Consider the following 25,135-nt stretch of genomic DNA (forward strand, 5'->3'; position numbering starts at 1 on the left):
ATATAGTTTTGGACAGTTTAAATGGTCGGTTCGGATACAGGAGGCTCTGCTGCACGCTTCGCCGTTTCTTTTTCTGTTTCACCAATTTTGAATTTTATTTTTTCCGATTGAACGTTGCCACGTGACATTCTGCAACGACTGGTAATAACTATTTGCTGCACTTCTGATTTCGCCAGCTAGAACTTGGGTCCGATCATGCACGGCGGACCATTTCGGCCATTTTTTAACGGAGGCTGAGCGGTCGAACATCACCGAAATTAATTTCAAACGTTGCGAAAATATTTTTACTTTTTCTTCCATTTTTGATTTATCACAAAGAACGTTCACGAAAATTATTCTACACTTTTGCATGCTTGTGACAGTGGACGAGTATATATAACTGCGCTCGATAAACACACATCTTATTTAAATGCATTATAAAAATATTGGTTACAATTTGTCTAATAATTTGACGGTAATGTTTTTCATTGTTTCAATTATACAATTTTTGCTATCGACAAATTCATTCTGTTTTTGCTCTTCGGTGATATTCGACACACAGCGCGTCCGGATCCAAAAACAAAAGAAAACAATAGAGACAGAAGACGCGGATAATTGTCCAAGATACTTTACAGTAGAGATTTGTTCTAGCCGCTTTGATCAGCCACGAGCGTTGCAAATATTGATTTTTTAACGAACACTCGGTGGTAACAGCCCTTCCAGTAATTATAATTATAGCACCGTGCCGTGTCGTACCGTTTCTTACAGTATTACACCACAGCTTATGTAACATTCGCTTGATAACAACATACCGAGTATCTTATTATACACGATCGCCTATTTATTTGTTGTCTGAATACAAGACACATGTATTTGTATCAGTGGAACAGACACGCCGATCTTGCAGAATGTGACTGTACAAGCTTCGAGTGACAGTTGTTCTTGCTGTCCACCCGACCAACCTGCTTAACCGCCGCCTACGATGCGTCTTCCATTTGATTATTAACGATATCCGTTGGCAAACCATTCACATCGACTGCGAACGGTTGGATTCGTCCGTTGGTCAAAATAGAAACCGATTCTTTGTCACAGTTCTTCTTTTCTTTCTCAATTAAACCGTGGAAAGGAGAATTTTAGTTCTTAACCACCGTCCGCCATTTTGGTTTCATTGCGTGCAATTTTTACTGACTTTATAAACCGCTGTCTTTTATTAACGATCGATGTTAGCTGATTGATTAATTGATTGAAACTTTATTGGCAGTGGATGTAACCCATCCGTTCTGCCTTCCATACAGGTACATAATTTTTTTTTCTTTTTTTTAACACAATATTTTACATTATAATGTAAAATAGCTGAACAATGTTAGCAATGTTAACAATGTTAACGATGTTAGCTGAACAATTGTTTTCTGTTTGAAAGGCACGGTTCAAAGAATGCTGAACAAAATGCAATGAAGATATATATATATAATTAATTCGATCCGGAACAACAAAATGGCGGCACCGGTGGCGACGAAAAATCTCGGAGGAGCCGTCGCGGAATCAGCATAGTCAACAAGTTTAGGAAACCGAATCGAATCGAGCCCCGATCGCCGAAATAATAAATCGAATCTTGGTCCCGGGAGTAACAAGGACGCCAGTCGTCCTTTAAACAGGATTTGATCCGCGACTGTATTCACCCGTGAGGAATAACCATTTCCAAGCCGATGAATAATATCGTGATTACTGAACGGGGACACAATTCCAGCTCGGAATTACCGCTTAAAGTATTCAGATCCATGTTCGGGCTGACATTCTGGGGGGGAGGAGGCCATTACGTAACCGAAACGCACGTTTTCGGATCGCCGCCGCCATAAATCTTCATCTTATGACCCGTTTTTGACTGGACCGGGCCGGGAAAACGCGCGATAAAACGAATCCAACCGAGACGCGGTCGGTGTTGCGAGGAAATCGAAGGAAATCGTCCGCGAAAATGTCCGCTAGATCACATCTCCCAGTTAATTAATAATAACTTAGTATTATCGAGGTAAAATCAGAAATAATCGGTACGATTTATTTAAACAATTAAATAAATCATCGGCTAACTGCGTCTCCGACCTTAATCACTTTTTAGCAAACACAACACATATTTTTATTTATTTAAAGCCAGCGTGGAACAATCGAACGGAACTACGTAATTCAATGAAACGTTTCGGCGTTCGGTATCGGATGGGGTGCGCCGTGGACGATCGGTGGCACGGTTCGGATCCGTGGCCCATCAAAGTTCAGGGGCGGAATTATTTCACGAAAGAGCGATGTTAATTGGCTGCCGCGTCGAGCAATTTAACGCCATTGGATTATTTTCTTCGGGATTACGCGGGCAAGGAGAGTGTACACTCGTTGATCCGTTTACGAACTCGGGAGACCAGATTCCCAACGAATTTCCTAAATTAACAGTTGACATAGCGGATCGGTTGGCAGATTAATTTTTTTTACCTCGTAATTACCAAGATTGTACGAGTTGCATAAGAATTAGTTTCACTTTAAAACTCGAACGAAACAATTCGAATATCTTTTGCAACCGCGAAGGATTAATTCACCGAATGACGCGCGTCGGATATTTTGAGAGATTCGCGGACGGTTTTAACAGTTTCGACAATTGAAATCTGCAAGGAAATTAATAGGAGGAAACAGAGAGCCGTGATTAAGAACGGAAACGCGATTAGACGTGGCCGAGAGTATGCTCGAAGGAGAGCAAACGATAATCCCACTTGATTCGAGCGATCAGGAACACAGGATCGCGAGGACATCAGCGTGCGCCGCTTAGGACGCCGTGTAATCGGTCTAATGAAGACGAGCTCCGTAGAGAGGGAAGACGCTTCGAGGGGCTCGCGGTATCGGTTACCCCGGTTCCCTTTATCCACCTAACCGTCGATCTGAGTCGCGGTGATACTTTAGGCCAGCGGATTGTCTCGGTTGCAGCATCCTAGGGATGTACCTGTTCGGGGGTAAGTTTTGCATGAGGTCGGACCGGCGTCGGCCCTGCACCTGTGCCGAGGTGGTCTCGCGGCACCCAAATTGTCGCTGTGATCGCAAACATTTCAACGACATCGTCTGGGCACTTGTCACGGTCTTTCAGGTACCATTGTTCCTCCCTCTTACAGCGAAACGAATATCAATGATCTATTAAAACTACTTTTAAGCGAGTCGATGAATCAAAAACACTGTATATGCACTAAGTAATCATGAGCACCAAGGTATTCTATTCTTTCACTGTATCTCTATGTCTATGTCTATATCTATGTCTACATCTATGTCTACAATCTATGTCTACAATCTATGTCTATATCTGTCTGTGCTTGTACATCTAACGCCTACATATCTGTATTCCGTATTCTATATCTCTATTACTGTGTCTCTATGTCTACATCTCTATGTACCTAATATTCATATGTCTGTATCTGGCTCTGTATCTGTATGGAACGTCTACGTCTGTATCTAGATTACTCGGCTCCTGTATATTTTGCGGTAATTATGCAGACACGTATACAGGGTGCTCGCCTAAGACGCTGTTTATTCATCTGAGGGTCCATTTTTGTTGGCCGCCTCGCGGTGCCTCAGGATAGAAGTCGCCCTCACCTGAATAGATAGCTCGCGGATTTTCGTGACTATTTAAATGCTTGTGATAAATTGTTTCTGCTAGCCCGCGGGTCTTCTCGCGAGCAATATTCTTTAAATTAAATACTATAATTATTATAATTACAATATCTCTAGTTATAATAATTATTATATATAGTCAATTACTTAGGTTAAGTAAAAAATAGGTTGTACATTCTTTTAGTCCTTTTTAATATGGATTTAGAACGCGAAGAATGTGGAAACGACGAGCATCAAGTTTTGTATTTTGGTGTGCTCCATCTTTCGCGTTGATTACACGAACGAGTAGAATTACGTCGAATAACTTAACAACAAAAATTGCATCGATCTCGTTAAACGCCGTTTCGATTTTTGTCCGGTAATTTTCAGAATCGTGAGAATTGATTTTTTAACGGAATCGAACGATTTGTCGCAAGACGGAATCACTTGAATCGTAACAAGCGACCACCCTGTATGAATTTTCGCATCGGTTGTATCTCTGTCCGACAGTTGCATCTTCGGTGTTTGCGTTGTCCATTTCCCTGCGATGATGTTAACCGAAACAACGCGGCCGTGCAACGTTGCATAAATCAAGCAGAAGGTTGCGCAACCCACTCCTGCAGCCGGAAAGTGTTTAGTATTATTGCTTTCTGTACCGGGTGTCCGAAAGTTACAGCGAACAATTCTCAATCGAGACCGTCGTAACAGCAGACGCACTTTCAAGTTCGCCGATATTAATTATTATTCGCTGTCACGGTTTGGAAATGATTCGAGCTTCCGAAGAATCGGAAATTACAATTTCTAGAATAATCATTACCTGCTGTAATTGCTCGATATAATTATTATTTAACTTCGGTCACTTTGACGGACAGAACGAACGAATTGGCCGAGCCGGAAGTGGACGAGAGTGGATGGAGAAAAAAATGGGTCACGCAAATACCGTGGAATCGCAACTAGTTCTCGAATATTTCTCCGCTTTTTTTCGCTCTTTCCTATTTCGATTCGTTTTCTCTACGATTTCTTCTCTCTTTCTCTCTATGTCTACTATCTTTCTCTCTCTTTCTCTCTCTCTCTTCCTCTCTTCTTTCCGTCATTTTTCTCACACTCATTCACTCACGCTCTACATACGGCTTTTTTAAGCGCCACGACAGATGATCAACGTGCTGACGAGTTTCTCTCTCTCTCTTCCCCCGCCGTGTTTTCTTGCGCTTTGCCAGTCGCCAAGAAAACGAATTGTTCGACTAACAGACGACGACCCGCCGCGAACCGACCGAGCGAAGTCGTTCGGGCGGGTCGTTCTTCGGCTTGCCTTTTTTTTCTCATTTTTTTTTTCCTGTACGGAATAACCGCATCCGGTGAAATAACCGCGTCTGCGAACTAACCGCACTTGTAAAATAACCGGAACCCGTATCGCCGGTGTTCGAACTGCGGCGCACGGCGCTGAGAACCGATTTTCACCCCGCGCAAGCATTTTTGAGAAGTTCGCTAACCGCGCGCCGGACCGCAGTTCGTACCCGCGGCACGGGGAACTAAAGTTGCGAAGGACCGAAGAACCGAGCGTAAAGCTACCGCGGTCGACATAGCTGCTACCCCTTTGAACCGGTGACGCTTTCGTTGCGCGAAGAGAGAAATTCGCGGTGAGATTGGTTGCAAGATGTGAGAAAAAGGAGAAGTATGAAGTACGAGGCGACACTGATCGGCACTACTTCGTTTCTCTCGGGACTAACCATGTTTTCGTTGAATGTTCGAACCGTTCCATTTTCCATATTCGAGCCGTAGTGGATATACAGATGAAATACTAGAGACTTTTGAAATAGTGACCGGCCGACGAGCCGATAGCGATTAAGATTAGTAGTAGGAGTTCTCTGCCTATCGTTCGTCTCGTGAGATTCATTCCTGCGAGAACGTCGCGCCGGCAGCTCACGGCTTACAGCGGGCCTCTTTTCTTTTTGTTCTCTCGGAACGTGTAGATCCTGACGCAGGAGGACTGGAACGTTGTCCTCTTCAACGGCATGCAGAAGACCTCCCATTGGGCGGCGCTCTACTTCGTCGCGCTGATGACCTTCGGGAACTACGTGCTCTTCAATCTGCTGGTCGCCATTCTCGTCGAGGGCTTCTCTTCGGAGGTATCGCGGTCCCTAAGCCCCGGCAGCTTTCCGGGAAATCAAAGTTCCCTTTCGCGCTGTCGCAAGAGGGATTTCGGAAACTTGGCCGTGTCCGGGCGCGCCGTCGTAGTCCCGGGGAGATGATTTCCCAGGAATTCTCGCGATCTAATTGTTGCCAAGGTCACTGCGCGACCACTTTCCACGTTCTCGGGCTCGCCCGACTGTTCCGTGCGCTTCTCTTGCGATAGATGTGGTCGGGCTTGAAGCATAATATAATAAATAGCATAAGCGTGTGTCATTTTACAGAGGAACGAGAGGAGAGAACGAGAGCAAAGAGAAATGGCGCGACTCGCCGCGAAAGAAGCAGGAATGGGAAGCGACGACGGGTCCTCGAGAATATCGAGGTCGCATTCTATCACCGACAGCGATACCTATACTCAGGTAATTGCGTGCAAACTTGTCCACGGAAGCCATATCTCTTGTCCAAATTACCGTGACGTCCCTTCCGCGTTTAAACAAAAATGAATGATAACAATTAACCCTCGGAGTACTGCAGCACGGAGTCCTGTGCCGGAGTCATTTCTGACTCACGCCGATACTTCACTAATACACATGAATGTTTACTCGAGCGCCACGGTAATATGGCTCCGCCAGTGACGGCCGTTCGAGCTCTTGGCTTTGACATAATTTGATATATTGTTAGGATATAGGACAATAGGAAAAAATAACACAATGAATTGTTGAAAGGAAACAATGTTTTTTTACACATTTATCAAGTAATAAACGAATATAACAATAACAAAAATAATGGAAATAATGAATAATAAATCAGTAAATATATATAATAGAACTCTTGGCGCACGACTTTCTCTCTCAAAGTGTTGTATACCAACTAATCTGCCTCAAAGTCAGAGCGACGTTTCCCGTTTTGGTGGGATTATTGTCGGGAATATGATACGTCATTATGGCGAGGCCGGTGTAAACATTGGCGGTCTCTCTGCTACTAACACAGACAACTTCGGTACTGTATACGTTACAACGAGTCACGAATGACTCCGGCATAGGAAACGGAGGGTTAAACCGAGCATCTGCAGACTTATTTTGCCGCAACGAATCGCTGCGGAATTATACAGATTTTCAAATTATGATTATCATAATCGAGCGGGCATTGCATGCGGGCGTTCGAGTTCATTCGCAGCAGGGAATGCCGAGAATGGCACCCTGCTCTATTCCATGCAGCAGCCGATATTGTTCAAGCCGCTCTATCCCGGAATAAGACAAATACAACGCGACTTGTTGGGAATTGTAGACGTTCAAGGCCACTCCGCCAATTAATCCCTTGTGTGCAACGAGCGGATTGCTCTTACGCCTGTTACTCGACCGTTTGCAACTTCGGTCTGAATGCAAATTGTGCGGCGCTGGTGCGCGAATAGTGGGTGGGCTTTTTATTTTTAGCCGACAGGTCCGCGCATTTTTTTGTTCAATGTGCTTTAACGAAGCCTTTTGAACTTTTGGATTCCCTTGTCCCAATGTTTTGTCCACGATGCCCTGGCTGCGAATTCTTTTTTTCACAGACAATTCCCTCTTTTTGCCCTCTTTTCGGGATTAGTATCGAGGTTGGAATTACACCGTTCCGTTCAACGACATTCGCTTGTAATTCTCGAAGCTGTGAATACGGAAGTATTTCAAACGCGTCGAGAATTTACCAATTTTTCTTTCGCGAAACGATTCGTTCCCGACAACCGTATTGTTTATCGTCGCCGTTGAATTTTTATGATATTTATTACTAGTTCTCTGGGCAGAGCGTTAAGTTGTAATCTACAGCCCGACATTTTTCGTTATCATCGGCAGTTTTCGATGGTATTTTTACGGCGATCGATATAACACGTTCGTGTATGTATAGGTATAACGACCGCAGTATCGTATTTCGCGTAAAGAACGTCGAATAAATTTTATACTGTTGATACTTTAAATTGTAACGAACCGAAATGTTGTAATTGGCAAATAGCGTTCTATGATAAATTATGAATTATTATGATATTACATTGCTGTTGGTGGCAACGCAGGACCGGAAGAACTCGTGGCAGAGCTGCGAGGAGCTGCGCAAGTACAAAGACAACAACAGCAGGGAGAAGCAGAACACCGTGTGGAGGCACCAGATAGACGAGCCTAAATGCAACATCCAGAAGGAGAACAAGATGTTGGGAGGCGCTGGACAACCGCCGATAATTACCCATACGGCGGCGACCCCGCAGGACTCGCCTAACACCACCCTAGACGTCGGATACAGGGACTTGAACTGCCAGGCTGTTTATCCAACCGCGGCACTGTCGATCGAATCTATCGATCGTTCAGGCGTACGTGTAACATCTCGACTACACACTGCTCGACGAAATCGTAGGCACCCTGAGGATCGACCAAATAGGGGTTCAATGGTCCTTTCCATCAAAGAGCATTGTTTGTGAACAGCCAATACACGGCGAACACAGAGCTTGATTAAAAATGACCGATGGCAAACAGTGAACACGATCATAAGGGTGTTAACGTTGTCCGACGATTTTATCAACGAGGGTGTCGTTTCCAGTTTCAAGATTCTTATAGAATTTTTCGTTTTCGCAGAGTCAATGCAGCATTCCTTCTGGACTGTTGAAACTACCGGACGTTTCCAACAAGATACCAACCAAAAACCTAATCGCCGGACAATTTCCTCGGCGAATAAGCCTAGTCACTGCTACCGTCAACCCTAGGGAACCATCTAGTTCAAGGTGAAAACCTTTACTTGCATTACACTAGCACGAGTTTTATCGAAGTATAAATTAAATTTTTTAAAAAAATTTGTAAAAAATTATTGAAAGAACGCTGTGTCCTCTACAGTCCGCCAAGAATGCAAAGGGGTTACTCATGGAAACTATCTCGTCCCTCTCTAAGAAGGAAACACTGGTCGCAGAGCGAGGATGAACCTCTCGGGAGAGCCACAGTTCTAAACAACGGTCGGAGCACTTTGCTCGGCTCCAATTCAACGTAAGTTCGCGACAAATGGCTCGCCAATTGTATGCCAAATGCCCCGTAACAATCGGCAACGATTTGTTTCCGGTTGCATTTACACGTGTTCGCTGATAAATTGTTTCGTGGATTATGTTGCAGCTTCAACGGCGGTTATTTACACGGTTCCATAAGAAACGACACGCAATGCGATACGCCGAATAATCGTACGGCCGTCCTAACAAGCAATAATCGTAGCCTCAGCCCTAATAATTCAATTTGCAGTCGTAGCTCTTCGATACGACGTTACACGGCGACGCCTAATCAGGTCAGCGGGCTGTGTATTTATATTTTATTCCCGGCCGAGTCAATTAACACTAAACCTATCGAGTCTAAATTTATTTAAACTTTCTGCCATTAGTATTATAATTTATGCATGAATCGCGATATCCATTTAATAATCTTGTATGTAAAAGACTTTGTAATCTAAAAAATTTTATAAGAAAATGTGTGAAATCGGCCATATTTTGACCGACTTGTTAGGTTTAGTGTTAAACCTAGAATATTTGCAAAATTAAATGGACCATGTTTTAACTTGCTCCAAAAACGATGGTATATAGAAACTGGTATTATATTTGCGATTATCGTGTTATAAAGATGCGTTGGATCGGCGACCTGTCGCGGAGAACCTCGCTGCGCGGATACGAGAACGTTCAGTCGCCGACGAGGAAGACCCTGCCTCTTGACGAGGTGCACGTACAATGTGCAACGGCGCGTACAATCAATAACTTGTCGATGGAGACCGGTCCACTGCCCAGAATCAAGCAACTTCCCGATCAAGATGACGACAATCCGCGCACCGACGAACAGGCGCCCCCGTTGAATGGTCACGGAAGCGCGAGCAGCATCGAGAGGATCAAGAAGATATTCATGTTTTTCGAACCTAAAGGTTGCCTTAAAGAACGCGATGATTATTCGCTCTATCTCTTTCCATCGAACAATAGGTAAGATAGTTTGTTCATCTCGCAGCGATCGACTTCGACGACTAGACCACGGAGACCGAGCACCGTCTGCTTTCAGGTTTCGAGTTTTCTGCCGACAGCTGGTCGATCAGAAATGGTTCGACAACGTGGTCCTCTTCTTCATCGGTCTCAACTGCATCACGTTGGCGATGGAACGGCCGAACATACCGCCAGACAGTGGGGAGAGGCTTTTTTTATCAACAGCGAACTACATTTTTACGGGGGTGTTCGCCATTGAGATGTTCATCAAGGTACTGGTCTCCTCGCCGAACTCGATCGGAATAAACGAAACTGACGGTGAGCATTGTTTTACAGGTCGTTGCATCCAGCATGCTGTACGGTTCGGACGCTTACTTCACCTCTGGCTGGAACATCATGGACGGAGTCCTTGTGATCATCTCCATCATCGATTTATCAATGTCCCTACTTTCGTCTAGTAGTCCAAGAATATTTGGAATATTGAGGGTAAGCGATTCGCAGCAACTCTTCTTGTTTGTTCGAGATCTTGATCCCTGGCCCTGATTTCGTCGAGTTGTCCTCATCGCATCGATTATGTTCGCAGGTTTTTAGACTTTTAAGGTCACTGAGGCCGTTACGCGTTATTAACCGAGCTCCTGGTTTGAAACTGGTTGTTCAGACATTGTTGTCCTCTTTACGACCTATCGGCAACATCGTTTTGATATGCTGTACTTTTTTCGTAATCTTCGGTATCTTGGGCGTGCAGCTCTTCAAGGGTGCCTTTTATTATTGCGAGGGGCCTGACGTAAAAAATGTGCGCAATAAGACGGACTGCCTAGCCGACAAACGGAACGTTTGGCTGAATAGAAAATATAATTTCGACGACCTCGGCAAAGCTTTGATGTCGTTGTTCGTGCTGTCGTCGCGGGACGGATGGGTGAACATCATGTACACCGGGCTCGACGCCGTTGGCGTTGATCAACAGGTACGCCAATCGTGTTTCTTCTATTTTCATATTCTGTTCTAAAGAATATGCTAAAATAATAATGCTAAAATATTGTCCCCGGTTTCAGCCAATTGAGAACTACTCCGAATGGCGTCTGCTGTATTTCATAGCGTTCATCCTGCTCGTCGGTTTCTTCGTGCTCAACATGTTCGTGGGAGTCGTGGTGGAGAATTTTCATAGGTGCCGTGAAGAACAAGAGAAAGAGGAACGTGTGCGAAGAGCTGCCAAGCGAGCCCTGCAGATGGAAAAGAAAAGGCGAAGTACGAACAAACATCTCGGCGACGATGCAGTCGATTGTTAATCATTTATTTTACCGTAACTTTCATTTCTCCTCAGAGATGCACGAGCCACCGTACTATACGAACTACTCAAAGTCCAGGCTCTTCGTTCACAACGTTGTAACATCTAAGTATTTCGACCTAGCAATCGCTGCGGTAATCGGCCTGAACGTTGTCACGATGGCGATGGAGTTTTACATGATGCCGAAGGCTCTGACTTACGCCCTGAAAATATTCAATTATTTCTTCACCGCGGTCTTCATCCTCGAATCCTTCATGAAGCTTCTTGCTTTGGGTGTGCACCTGTACTTGAAAGACAAGTACGTGATTCATTCCACATTATTCTACGTACAGTTAAAAAATGTCTGCTACAGTTAATCGGCCAGAGTACAATTCATTATGAGTCAAGACTAAAAGATAACATCGAATTGCAGATGGAACCAACTGGACATTGGTATTGTAATATTGTCAGTGGTTGGCATAGTCCTCGAGGAAGTCGAATCGAAGATTATACCAATTAATCCCACGATCATCCGGGTAATGAGAGTTTTGAGAATCGCCAGAGGTATGTTAAGAGAGACGAGAGAATCGTTAAAGACAATGGGGTCGGTAAACACTGTGACAAACCTATCTCTTTGCAGTTCTGAAGCTACTGAAAATGGCTAAGGGAATACGAGCTCTTCTGGACACCGTGATGCAGGCGTTACCGCAGGTTGGAAACTTGGGGCTATTATTTTTTCTGCTCTTCTTCATATTCGCGGCACTTGGTGTGGAGCTGTTTGGCCGGCTGGGTAAGCTACCTGATTATAATCGATAGAAGATTGCTTTGAAAAAAGACAGTTTCATTGCAGAATGCAACGACGACATGCCGTGTCAAGGACTCGGCGAACACGCCCACTTCAGCAACTTCGGTATGGCGTTCTTGACACTTTTTCGCGTGGCCACCGGCGACAATTGGAACGGCATCATGAAGGACACGTTGAGGGACGACTGCGACGAGGCAGCAGACTGCGTGAAGAACTGCTGCGTGAGCACTATTATCGCGCCGATTTTTTTTGTAATTTTTGTATTGATGGCGCAATTCGTTCTCGTGAACGTCGTCGTCGCAGTGCTGATGAAACACCTCGAGGAGAGTCACAAACAGGTAAGCAACTGTTACAGACGACGGCACGTTTCTCAGGAGTCTGTTTATAAGCGGATGTAATTCAAATTTAATTATTCGACAGATGGAAGATGAACTGGATATGGAAACACAACTGGAAAGAGAATTGGCTGCTGAACAGGAGGAACTGTTGGAGGTAGAAGAGGAAGAAGACGAGGACGACAGTCCGAGAAGGGACAGAGATGTCGATGACGGCGTTGGGGAAGATGACGACGTCAGGGAGCGCGAATCCATTTTGGTGACGAACGACAAGATTCCTATCAGCAGACCTGGCCTCGCTAAAGTCCGTTCCTTGCCTGCGAACTTTATTTATAATCCACCGCGAGAGAGGAGCGGAGACGGTGTGTGCTGGATCTCGAACGGACGAGTTGATCTTAACAGGAATGATAAAATTTTCATATCTTTCAGATGGATCGGTGTCCATGTCACTGTCGCGTCGCAGCTCGTATCATCGTCCCAATTCAAGGCCGTCCAAGTTCAAGTCAAAGCGTCGACAAACGTTCCATTCGGGGCATCACCAGAGAAGGTCCTTACTGCCGATGCACTTCGAAGTCGCCGAAGTTTTCGAGAAGCCTGTCAGCAATCTAAGTGTGCCTCGAATCATTTCTCAACACACTTACGAATCACCACCAATCCGTGATCTTGGTCGGCCGCAACGTCACCGGCTACAGGTGAATCTTATTCGTCTCTAATTAGTCTAATTTTAGGCTGACAGTTGCTATCTCAAGTCAGATAAGGAAAGTGAAAAAAAATGGTACATACATTGGCAAGAGGCAGAACATTTAAAACACTGTTATTTTTAGGCGACCAGCGACCCGCAAGACAACAAGTCCCTACTGAGCGTGAGCAGACCACCGCCAGCGAGCTCATCATCCCCGGTGACGCCGGCCGGTTCGGTGACCGGTCTAGCCATCCCGAAACCGAGCAGCGAGCGTTACCTTCTGCCAACGGCCACCATTTACCCGTCCAAGGCGACGTTGAATCGCAGACCGTCAGGCGACGCACAGTCGCAGTCCGACACGAACGTGAGCTCCGGGACCGGTAGCAGCGGGTCAAAGACAATGACCGGTACCAACGGCAGCAGCGAACCATCAAAGACACTCAGCAACAAATCAGAAGACGCCAAAGCCAAGGACGAGAGACGCGTGTCCGCGCCGCCGGCGGACGACTTCGATGTACAGTCGATCATTAACGAAAGGAGACCGTCCAAGCTGAAGGCCGGTAGCTCGTCGGCGGTGCTGGCCGGCGTGCCGGATCAGTACAGCTCCGCGATCCGTGCCGGTAGCTACGGACGCATCTACGTCGCCGAGGAGAGGTCCGAGGACGCGGCCTCCTCGCCTTTGTCGACCGGCAACGCCAGCGACAGCCAGGTCGGCAGCGGCAGCGGCAGTGGCAGCGGCAGTGGAAGTGGCAGTAGATCCGGCAGTGCCGTCGTCTACATACCGGACAACGTCTGCGCGAGCTTAGGCACCGAAGTCAGGATCTACGTCGACGACACTGACTCGACGAGCAGCAACGGGCTCCGTCGAAGGCAGCACAGCGACGAGACGCCGGACGGGTCGACGATCGTCTCCTCGGCGGCTCCGTTGAAGGAGGACGCCGAAGAGACGGAGACCGAGGCCACGGGCAGAGAGAGACCGTCCTTCGACGGGCCCCCGGATCATCCTTCTTAATCGGAAACGAACCCCCCCGCCTCCTCCCCCGTTCGCAACCGGTCTCCACCCGGTGACTTTCCAGTTTTTAAAACCGCCAGCCGACCGCCATGGTACCCCCGCGGCGATGTACCATGGGGTAGCTACGCTGCGAGGGCCTCAGACCCTGGGCTCTGAGAAAGACTGTAGTGCATGACAATATAGTCGTTATATTCTAGTCACTTCGTCGCCGTGAACTTGCCAAAACCGACAAAACGAAGAAAAATCCCAAAAAAATGAAGAGCAGGAATAATAATCGCCGAGAGAGAGAGAGAGAGAGAGAGAGAGAGAGAGAGAGAGAGAGCTCGTGGACCTTTGGGGATTCTAGGGGGCAGCTGAAGCAAGGTGAATCGCGCGGGCAGAAAGAACAATATACGGGGTGGGAGAAGCATAACGCAGCTTGATGAAGAAGCATAAAAGAGGATTAAGAGAACCTATGACAATCTATTATTGCCAGACGGAACTGGTTTTACGTTCCGAGACGTCGCGGACGGAAGTCGATCCGTAGGAATTGGGTAGGACGAAGAACGACGTAGACCTTTCGCGCCGATAAATGAGAAAACAATTAGAGAAGTTCCGTAGCTGTTAGGTAGATTATTAAACGTCGAGTCTACGCGACGATCGCAATTAATCGGACCACACTTTCTCGCCTTTCCTTTTTCTCCAGCTCGTCGGATACGGGAATGAGCGAACGTTGATTGAGAAGGGAACACGAGGAGTAAGACGAAGAGCACGATGAAAAGAAACATAGCATAGGGAGAGAGATGATGAGCTCTGTCGTTCGCAGCAGGGTCTCGAGAGTGTGGTAGCTCTCGAGCAGCGTTGTCGTGGACCGGGTGATCGCAATCATGGTCTCCTTTGGTACCCGCGTGTATGACAACGCTGATTACTCGAACGACGATGCCAAAACGGGGAACGGTCGTTACCGAAGTGCCAGATTATAAACAAATCTAGATAACAGTGAGAAAAAAAAAGAGATAAACATAAACGATGAAAACTTTCCGGAGGAAAACGTAGCGCGTAGAGACACACACACTCTCACATACACGGACACGCAGAGAGAGAGATATAGAGAGAAAGAGAGAGAGACACACACACACGTACTTAGGTGTAAAAGTGAGAAGTCAGAGGAAAAGAGAGACAAGAGAGCGACAAACGGGAAAAATCGTTAGAAAACAAAAAAATCACTAGACGTTAAGGACGTACCTTCGTAATGAGATATTTTCAGAACCAACGTACAGTCGACGGGAGCGTTCGAGGAAGTAGGCTGAAGAAAACTATATTGTTACTATTGGCTGAACACAATCGATTGCGGCCAGTTCATGATAGCTCTTAGTCGATGATAATGATGGTATATTTTGTCTCTTTCGCTACCGACGTGTAATCTAGTCGAGCCTCGAGGTGTATAATTGTAAATGTGATTAGAACCTTAAGACTAAAGAAATCCGACGTTGTGATAATCTTGAATACAAATTGAAACTCGTACAATCTTAAATCCTCCATGTCAATTGGTACACTCGACGAGTTCACGTGGATAGCTTAATTAACCGTGAGACAGCTGCCGTGTAAACTCTTCCGGAATTAATGCTGCGGCGACCAACGATCGTGGAATATTCACCCCCCACTCTCCTTGACCCTCCACACACACCGCCTCCCTTAACGAGAACCCCCTTCTTCTTACACCTTCCTTGTATCGTCCCATTTCTCCGATAACCCCCCTGTGCCTCTCTTTGCCCTCCCCCCATACTGTCTCTCCTCTTCCTCTTTTTCCTTTTTCTCACGCGTTTCTAGAACGTTCTTCTCGTTAACATCTGTGATATACTTTAATCGTAGTGTATTTTCCTGTAAAACGGCTAAAAAAAAAAAAGGCAATGAACATCCAGAGATATAGCGACACGTTTAAAAGAAAAAAAAAAGATGAGAGCATGACGATAACAGAGTAAACGAACCGGAGAGAAGTATCGTAGCAAAGAAAAAAAAAACAAGAAAAAAAATCAGCAGAGTACGAAAAACAATTAGAGACGTAGCCGACTTTTTAAAATGAAAAACGAAGACGAGCGTTTCACCCTCTGGGCAGAGTGTTAGGAGGGACGTGTATACTATACAGGGTGAAAATTCAGTATCAGTGCAAGGGTGTCGATGGAACTCGTTTCAGGGCAAGTTGAAAGTTTCCGAAATGTGTAAACCGTTTGACCAATTTGTTAAAACAGAATTGTGCAATGCGTATGATTTACCCTAATGTACACTGTTTCACTTTTGTGAGCATAGCAGAAAACTTTGTATCTGCGAAATGGTGAAAAGAATGTTCAGAGCAAGTAGACTAATTTAGTAGGCTTTGGAAATCTTGAGGTAGATAGACCAATCATGTTTCTATTATACTGATTCGACTACCCCCTTTCTTCGATGCAGTCCAACGAAAGAATTTGAGAATTAAACTGCACAATGACGATACTTCGAATACGACAAGTGAAAAACGACAATCTTCTCGACTATATAGAACGGTTGTTTTTGATTAAGATTCCATAGCAACTGTTTCTTCAAGTGAGTTCTATCGTGCTCTACATTCTGTTGTACTATACTCTATTTACACCCACGCTATATGTACACATTGTCGATGGAAGAGGTACAGCGAATTAAGTGGCACACGAAGCGCTAACAATGTGGCTGCGAACCGACTAAATGTATTACAGGGCCTCCATAACGGGCCTACTTAGGCTCTTAATCGGTTATAGTCGGATCGAAATCATTGGACAGACCTCGGTCATTCCGAGGAAACAAGTTCGTAGGCGGAGATTTGACGAGTTTCATTAATCGACTGTCCGTTCAACACTAAGGATGATAATTAACAAAACTTTGTCCGCGTAAACGTGTTCTTACATAGTCTTGCTTGAATCTAAGAGTTTAAGGTGTAAATCTGCTCCCTGTACTAAATAGGTTTGCGAGAATATTCTGAAGGTGTGCTCGCGAAGACGGCACGACGACCTTTACTGTCCACTTGGTTTAGCTCCGAGTATAGCTTGCCAATGAATCGAATTCGGCCCTGGAACGTTAACTCCCAACATACAAAGCTATACACCTCTTCTATCGACAAGAAATACGGCGAATGTCACTTGAAACTGTGTAACACGATGCTGCATAAAGGTTTTTCTTTAGCAAAAAATGATTAGGAAGTGTTTGTTACACATTTCTAAATTGAATAAGTTCATAGACTTCATTGAGTTTTGTTGCTTTGATCAACTACGTACTGAAATGAATATTGAACAAAGTTTATCTTGAGATTACATTACAAAGTCGTTTATTGTTCTCTAAAGAAATTACTTTCTTCGTGGTTACCGAAGTACTATGGAACAAGAGTTCGATAATGCTGTATATATGAAATTAAGTTTTAGTTCATGAACGATCGTACTTATCACGATTATCCATCATTCTTTGAAAAGATCATATGCTAGTCATCCTTTTTTCCTTGTTCATTTATAGTAAGGCAGCTTTTTGGAACATAGTGTATATAATAGTCAATTATGAACTGAGATAAGCAGATTAAACTTCATTGAATTCATAGTCTCGTTAACTTGTGCTCAGTAGCTTAACAATTGCATACAAGGTACAGGAATAAATTGTTGTATATAATATGCAAGTTAGGCTTTCGAAGCAATACTAGCATCAAGCATTTATGCGTAATATGATTTTTTCTACTGGACTCCTGCTACAGCTTGATTAAAAAAAAAGCAAAAGAGGAAAAACGATACACCACAGAGACAACATTGAAGGAAATTGAATATTTGTATACAGTTTCAAGTAATGGTCCCCGTGTAAGTATAATAGGGAAACTCTACTGTACATACATACACTTACGAATATTCTACATACTCTACACTTGGTGTGGTTTATTTTGATACTACCGTGTGCGGTAATATTTAACGATTGTCGGAATAAATCCAACAACAACAAAATAATAAAAAAAAAAAATGAACAAATATCTAAAGTAAATAAAACTCTATGCCTTCTAACGTTGACGAACGTTGACGAATCTTCGTGCGGTGGTGGTGCCCGCGCTTCGGACGATCAATTGCGAATGACGACTCCTCTTCGTTGACTCGAAGCAATAGGCTGTTAATTAAATATTTATCAGCGCTGTGCGCCTCGTTATACGGACCGGTTCGAAAGCTTCGAGAACCTAGGAAAACCACGATTCTATCCCGAGAAATATAGCTTAGGCAAACATTTCATTTATTTATCGAGTCGTTGCCCAATCGCTGCTCGACTCATCAAATTTTCATTACGGTCGTTTTCTAATTATTAATTTTAACTCATTTTATTCTATCGAAGATCGGTTCACGTGTCCTCGCTGAACACGATTGTACTTCGACGGAACATTGTATATGAGACCATGTATATACACTTTATAAACATATAAAATAAATCATTCAGTTCATTTACTATGTATATTTAATGCTGCGCATACATTATTTACACGTGATCGATTTCTGTTGGAAATACAACTGTTCAATTAATTTAAACCGGTAAATTGATTTTCCGTTCAATTTCCTGTTTTCGTTTAATTTTCGTTTTGCACAAACATCGGTTGTGTCTTAACATCTTTACAAATGATTAGAAAAATCAATAACAGCGCAAATATACCAGATTCGATCGAATTAAGGAAAATTCGTGGGTTAGCAATTAATCGTTACGTTTAATGAAATGATTTTCTGAGCTCTCGAAACTTTCGAACGATCCTCGTACTATAATGTTAATCGTGTCACGTGATAGACTGTGTGTTCGCGAGAATCAATCAATTTGTTGCCATTCCGAGATCGATGGACAGCTAGCGATTGTAAATTATGGCGTCGATCGCTGTTACTAGATTCGTAGCGATAGTTTCTCTGTGTAACGCGTTAAATTGTTGATCGAGGCGGCTGTCGATCGACTTTTGGCAATGGCATTGGCATTCCTCTGCATTCGGCCGAAATTATTGCGATTAGGGAGAAGACAGAAGTCATTGAAAACGATTCGTGTTAAAGCAAGACCATAGGGTTGCAACGTAAAGCTCTTTAATTGTTAGCTAGGCGAGTAATAATATTAATAAATAAGGAATAAGAATGAATGTTCATTTCATTTCGAAACGGAGTGATTAATTCCCCTATAGACATTCTTCTCTTCTTTCTTTTTTTAAATAATCGCATGATAATTTGTAAGCTGTATCGTCTCGGTTCAATTCTAGTGGAATGACTATTGAGAAAGGAGTAGTATAGTGGCTCCGTAACCGAGTGATCGCTGGAATGCGAGATTTATGCGGTTGTAGCATAAAAACGATTGTCGAGAATTCAGTGTAGTAAACATTTGATAAAGTTCAACGCGCTTTGTACTTTATTTCGAACCTGATTAAATATTGATGATCTTTTAAACGATTTTCCTTTCGATCGCCAAGTAACGATTCATTGTATTTAACGATGCAAGATTTGATTGATTTTCACCTCGGTCGATCTCTTCGAGTATAGATCGTTGAAATTACGGGATTTCGAGTGGAAGGTCTGAAGTAATCGAATAAACATAATCTATTACTATTCGACTCTATTTCCTTTCAATATTCACAATTAATTTCTCATAAAAATTTACATGATTGAAAGACGAAAAAGTTCTTTCTGAAATCTTTCTGAACGACTTAATTGTCCGAGATTAATCGAAATGATTTTCTGCGAATACAAACTGCGACAAAATCACCGGAAGAGAATTATAAAAGCGTAACGGACAGCTTCGGACCTCTCGATCGGATGATCCCGCGTACCCTAATCTAATCTAGTTAATCTATTAATCATAGTAAATATGCGAGAAGTGATCGCGGCACCACGACCGACTCTCGATAGCTCGATAGCGTTAGACGACTGATCTCCGAATTATAGTTTACTCTAGCCACGATGTAATGACGCGTTTTGCTACGTGGTCATTAGGCGAGTCCGGTCGGAGGGATAACAAAAAACAGAAGCGAGAAAAGAGAGATAGAGAAAAACAAGAAAATAGGGCGGAGCGTGTAATTAACAAGTCGGTGTAATAGAGTGTGGATTTACTAATCGCTGTAGAGGAAGCTAAACCGTAAACGAAAACACAAGCAAGAAAAAATTGTAAGAAAACTAAACGATATGCAATCACGCGTGTGTGTGTGTGTTGTATATACAATGTATATTTATAGCTGCGTATACATGCGCACCTCGAGGCGACGATCCGCTGGTCAACAGGTAGATCTTTTCATCGATAACTACTCGGTTCGACGAGATCATCGTAGACCGTTTATTATTACTTTGCCTGTCGAGTAGTCGTGTTTTACCATCCAGCGAAGGCTGGGTCTATTCCGAACCAGGACATTTAAGATCATTCGGTTTGTTTGTTCGATTAAAAGATACTCGTCAATTGCGAAACCAATTCAGAAGAGTTTCGCGATAATGATTTTTGGAAAAACCTATTTTTGCATTTTTACAAAAAAAGACGGAAGAAAAACAGAATATGATCAAGTGAGAAACCTTTCTTTCAGTTTACTTGTTAATGTAATGTGAAAAAAGCGAGTCTTCGAAAGAGTCGATAACGAGTGATTCTTTTAATTTCCTAATCGACTTCGTTCCGACAATCCTGAAACTTTAGAGAGATATACTTCGTACATAGACCACGATTTAGAATGTTGAAAGTCTCTCATATTCTAAAACTCTTGAAAGTATTGATGTTGTACGCGCTTGCAAATTAGTTAGATGCATACACAGACTGTGACACCGACTACGATTCATATGTAATTGACAGCTTGTCAAAGGCTGAGATTTCGAGTGCAGGATTTTGTTTATCCGAACCGGACTCTGTGAGAGTCAGTGGTTCGTGAAAGGGTCCACCTTTGATATGAATAGAATATACCAGCGAAATAGTATGCTCGATGGGACTATAATCGAGGACACGTCCTGCTCCAGCATCTCAAGCGTTCTTCGAATCGTGGAGAAACTAACCCGGGAAGGATAATGAAAAAGTTGATAATGAATTAATTGAAAAGGCGTGTGTCAACATTGATAAAATTATGGCCTATAACATAAAGGAACGTCTGCTTTACAGATCTAAAAAATCTGAAGAATTATTGATCTATTAATTGCCAAGCTTTCATGCCAGCCAATTTCAAAAACACGATTTCCGCGCCAAAGTATATTCTATGTATCTGAAAAAAAATCGTTAATCGGTCCCATCGGGTACGCTGATTGACTATATCGTTGCCTGGAGGTGTGCGCCCGTATAGTTACGTGAATATAAGTACAAGAAACGTAATCAGAATTATAACGTGTTATTCAATGTACTTGTTGCCGCGTGCCTCTCGAGTCTGTTCTTCGCCCCTAGAAGAGGCAGTGCGTAATCGTCTATTTGAAAAAGACCAAAAAAAAACCCAAAAAAAGCAAAACCAAAAAAGAAACATAATGGAAAGAAGAAAGGGTAGAGAAAGAAAGCGAGAAGAGAAGCTGGCCGCCGCCCTCGGAAGTACCGTGCTATTTTAATTAAAAGCTGTATCAGAGGAACGTTCGTTTGAGAACGTATCATTTCAGATAGGTATGGCCAGGGACGGAGGGGAGGAAGAGGGACAGAAAAAGAATGTACGTGTGCGTGGGAGTCTGAAAAGAGTGACGAAGCACGAGGATAGAGACGTAGAACAAGACTAAATATGTACAAATGTAATAAATTGAATGACGATTACGTTGAATCGAGCCCTCGAGTATTTTCTTTTTGGTGCCTCTATAGTATTTCGTAAGTATACATATGAGTATTACAGCTCTGAAGCTAATTCAAATTAAACATTTAAAATAAGCGCATGCGTATATACGAATTTGAATGTGAGCATGCGTTAACACCATTTGAAATCAGCGCATGCGTTCATGTGATTTAAAATGTGCGCATGTGTTCGTACGGTTTAAAACAAGCGCATGCGTTAATGTAATTTAAAATGTGCGCACGCGTTAATACGATTTAAAACAAGCGCATGCGTTCTTGTGATTTAAAATTTACGCATACGCGCATATGGTTTAAAATGAAAACAAGTCCATAAACATAGCTTCAAATCTATACACGGACGCATGCGTAATACCCAATTTCCCACGCGCCATATTTAATTCTGACTTCAGCCATCGTAATTAGTTCTACTTTATAAGATAAAAGACTACAATCCTTTTCAATGTTAATGCATAGATATATTTATTTATTGGCAATAAAAATGTATAATTATTTACAAGATTTAGCTTGATACATGGAACATGAAAAGTTTAACTACATATATTATAGCGTTTTTAAATGTCATTCATATTTGATAATGGAAAACTTTAACCCTTCACATGTAAAAGTTATACAGAGAGAGACTAAAATTATGTCTTGTTTACTAGGAATGATTAAATTTCTAACAGCGAAATTTTAATACTGTTTTTTAAGATTATACGTATAAGGATATACATTAGCAATTTGCGAATTTTTAGTGAATTACGTGAATATTGTTAAACGTAGATTCTTAATAATATTTAAATATTTAAAGCTATCCGTCGTCATATAGTAAACTATGTAGTAATTCTGGAGTTTCTGGTTGTTTCAAACAAAGAGACACTTTATCCTGCAAGTTCGTTGAATATTTGCTTTGTCCCAATTGGCCAAGATCGCGATCTAGAATTGTTTCAATTTCATCATCGATATACAAAGGATTTTCATAAATTTTTGACACGTATGAACCACTTTGTTCTGTAGAATTTATGGTCTCATTTATTGTATTTTGTAGTTCGGTCTCGGACATATTAACGGTGTTATAAGTATTTAATGTTGGCGGTACGTCACAATTAACTATCTGATTGGTATATTGCATCTGTCCCCTCAACTCGGTTAAAGAATTAGGTAGCTGATGATATTTCACCTGGTGCACTTTCAGATTACTAGTTTGTGAGAATGTTTTCATGCAAAAGTTACAATGATATGGTCTTTCACCGGTATGACATCTCGAATGTCTTTGCAACTTATATTTTGTTACAAATTGTTTTCCACAATCCGAACAAGTGAAAGAACTGCTTTCTATTTGTAAATTTTGATTATCTGCAGACTTTTCTGCATCCATATGAAAGTTTATCATATGAGATTTCAACGATACTTTATAGCGAAATGATTGATGACAATTTGCACATTGGAATTGCTTTTTCCCTTCATGTCTTTCTAAATGTTTCATTAGTATTTCCTGCTGGTTAAACGACATTCTACAAATCTAAAAACATTAATATCTTATTAATAAACCAATTTTCCATGTCTTTTAGCCCTTGATTCAAATATACAAATTCTATTATCTTACGAACATTGCAAACAAATGGTCGCTGTCCAGTATGAATTCTTTTGTGTCTGTTCAAATGTGCCTGACACCTGAAACTCTTTGCACATATGGGACATACGCTTTTTCTTGGACCTTGTTTCCCTAAGCCATTTTTTGATACTGTATCATTCGCTTTCAATTGACATAACATACTCTGAAAATGAAGTATTTCTTATACTTAATTAATGCAACAAATAATAGTCACAACTTGAAACACGAATCTAATTAATAGTCATCGAATACCTCAGCAAAATCAATTTCTAAAGCTGGAGCTGCAAGTTGCTTCTGTACATTAGCTACCATTATGTAAAACTCATCGAATGTACAAATTTTTTGTTCACAATCCATACAAACATATTTAGAAAATGTATCAGAATTTGAAATATTTATTACCTGTGCAAAGAAATTTGTTAACATTACTGGCATTAAAATAGGGACATATGAGTCGCATAAAGATTGTACCTCTTTAGAGAAATATTTGTTTATGATAGAAATTAGAACTGTTCCTTTAATTTTATCTGTAAATAAATCTGTGCCTTGCAACTTCTCTTTGCCACAAAGCCGGCATAACTTTAAACTTGAGCTATGTAACATCATTGTTTACAATTACTTTAGAGTCACCTAACAATATTAATTAAATTAAGAAAAAATTGTGTTCAATACAACTTGATATTTTTATAAATCTCTCATAAGATCTTTATAATGTAGTTGCTCATACTAGCAAGCACTGTTTTGTTTATTCTTTATTTTAATATGTATGTGTCACATCCCATGTCTATATATCTCTGATAGTTTGACCTATTTTTCAAATAAACTTATACTTATAGATTCAAAGTTATTCTCATTCGATACACTTGTTTCACAATTGTAACATATTCTTTACGTATGCTTTTTAACAATTTGCTACTACAAACTTGCTATCTGTGTACCATACAGTGGTTCTCAATCAATATGGCATAAGGACTAAGATCTCTTGATTTATTACAAATAACAAGGGAAATTGTTAAAATAATACAATGGTAAAACTTGAAACATTTAATGATCCTTTCAAAAGAATCCAGAATCATTAATGATCCTGATCTCAATGAAGTTTATCAAACACAAAGGACTCATATAGAAGGCAAACTCGATGTTCAAATATGTTATTACGTTACATATGTGAATGTATTTTATTTCTTGCAAAACTTGTCAGTAAAATTTATCTGAAATATAGACACATTCTACTTTAGATATGTCTTTTGACGATCGATCTATTCATTTTTTCATTTATTGTTCGATTATAAAAATTAATTGCTAAGGAATCCTACAAACATATTTATATATCGCAGTAGTATATAAAATATTGGAATATTCATTAGAGGACGTATACATAAAAATTGATAATCTCTTTATACAATTCAACAGACATCTTTATAAAGGATATGAACTTCAACCATTAAATATCTGGACATAAGAGTGAATCCTGTAGTTCATAAATATTGGACATTGTGAATGAGGTGGGAAGACTATTTGGATCTTAATAGCCAATAAGAATCAAGAGGCCAAAAAAAAGCATTTTTCAAAATATTATTTTATTTCTATATTAGATTCTCCTTTTTATGTTACCATATATATGTATGTACAATACTTTCTTAATTGATTGTTAATCGTATATTTACGAAGAAAATTGCATAAACATTTGTCGATAGAAATATTAGAATATACATTTATACATACAAATATATTACTGATGCATCTAAATCTATTTAAAAATTGAAATATTTTTGTAAGTATAAATGTATATACGGAATTTATAATTATGCTAATACAAATTGCCTTTTTTTTGCATTTTTCTTAAAAAAAAAGAAATAAAACATGTTATTATGAACTTCTTAATAAATGCATTTTTTTAAAGCGTAAAGAATACTCCTTTTATTATTATATTATTATAAAATTGATATATATATATATATACGTATATATGCAATGAATGTATTTTACAATTTCTT

The 25,135-nt window shown here is 41.6% G+C and overlaps 2 protein-coding genes across 2 annotated transcripts; one reads left to right on the forward strand and one right to left on the reverse strand.

Annotated features, from left to right (window-relative positions):
* The first annotated feature begins 12 nt into the window (after window positions 1-12).
* Window positions 13-21,519, forward strand: Ca-alpha1t (Ca[2+]-channel protein alpha[[1]] subunit T). The gene is made up of 19 exons (XM_078187423.1): window positions 13-3,097; window positions 5,565-5,720; window positions 6,006-6,140; window positions 7,766-8,056; window positions 8,319-8,464; window positions 8,574-8,720; window positions 8,844-9,009; window positions 9,339-9,685; window positions 9,762-9,954; window positions 10,019-10,168; window positions 10,266-10,646; window positions 10,735-10,927; window positions 11,004-11,265; window positions 11,380-11,510; window positions 11,587-11,736; window positions 11,797-12,089; window positions 12,172-12,448; window positions 12,516-12,778; window positions 12,911-21,519. Exons 1-19 carry the CDS (start codon window positions 2,951-2,953, stop codon window positions 13,778-13,780), a joined length of 4,698 nt encoding a protein of 1,565 aa, XP_078043549.1. The 5' UTR covers window positions 13-2,950; the 3' UTR covers window positions 13,781-21,519.
* A 480-nt stretch (window positions 21,520-21,999) lies between these two features.
* On the reverse strand, window positions 22,000-24,183 carry LOC144472701 (uncharacterized). Its single transcript, XM_078186015.1, has 4 exons — window positions 23,610-24,183; window positions 23,391-23,540; window positions 23,134-23,301; window positions 22,000-23,045 (listed from the first exon to the last, which is right to left on the reverse strand). Exons 1-4 carry the CDS (start codon window positions 23,742-23,744, stop codon window positions 22,335-22,337), a joined length of 1,164 nt encoding a protein of 387 aa, XP_078042141.1. The 5' UTR covers window positions 23,745-24,183; the 3' UTR covers window positions 22,000-22,334.
* Window positions 24,184-25,135: the final 952 nt, after the last annotated feature.

This window comes from Augochlora pura, chromosome 7 (assembly GCF_028453695.1).
Source record: "Augochlora pura isolate Apur16 chromosome 7, APUR_v2.2.1, whole genome shotgun sequence".
NCBI lineage: Eukaryota > Metazoa > Arthropoda > Insecta > Hymenoptera > Halictidae > Augochlora > Augochlora pura.

Excerpts from the sequence above, each read along its gene's own strand:
- Ca-alpha1t (XM_078187423.1), top strand. The coding sequence starts at position 2,951 with ATGTACCTGTTCGGGGGTAAGTTTTGCATGAGGTCGGACCGGCGTCGG. Across the intron at positions 11,511-11,586 it reads AGTTTTGAGAATCGCCAGAG|TTCTGAAGCTACTGAAAATG; the intron begins GTATGTTAAGAG and ends ATCTCTTTGCAG. Across the intron at positions 12,449-12,515 it reads GCGAGAGAGGAGCGGAGACG|ATGGATCGGTGTCCATGTCA; the intron begins GTGTGTGCTGGA and ends CATATCTTTCAG.
- LOC144472701 (XM_078186015.1), bottom strand. The coding sequence starts at position 23,744 with ATGATGTTACATAGCTCAAGTTTAAAGTTATGCCGGCTTTGTGGCAAA. Across the intron at positions 23,302-23,390 it reads TAGAAATTGATTTTGCTGAG|AGTATGTTATGTCAATTGAA; the intron begins GTATTCGATGAC and ends CTTCATTTTCAG. Across the intron at positions 23,046-23,133 it reads AGCGACCATTTGTTTGCAAT|ATTTGTAGAATGTCGTTTAA; the intron begins GTTCGTAAGATA and ends TAATGTTTTTAG.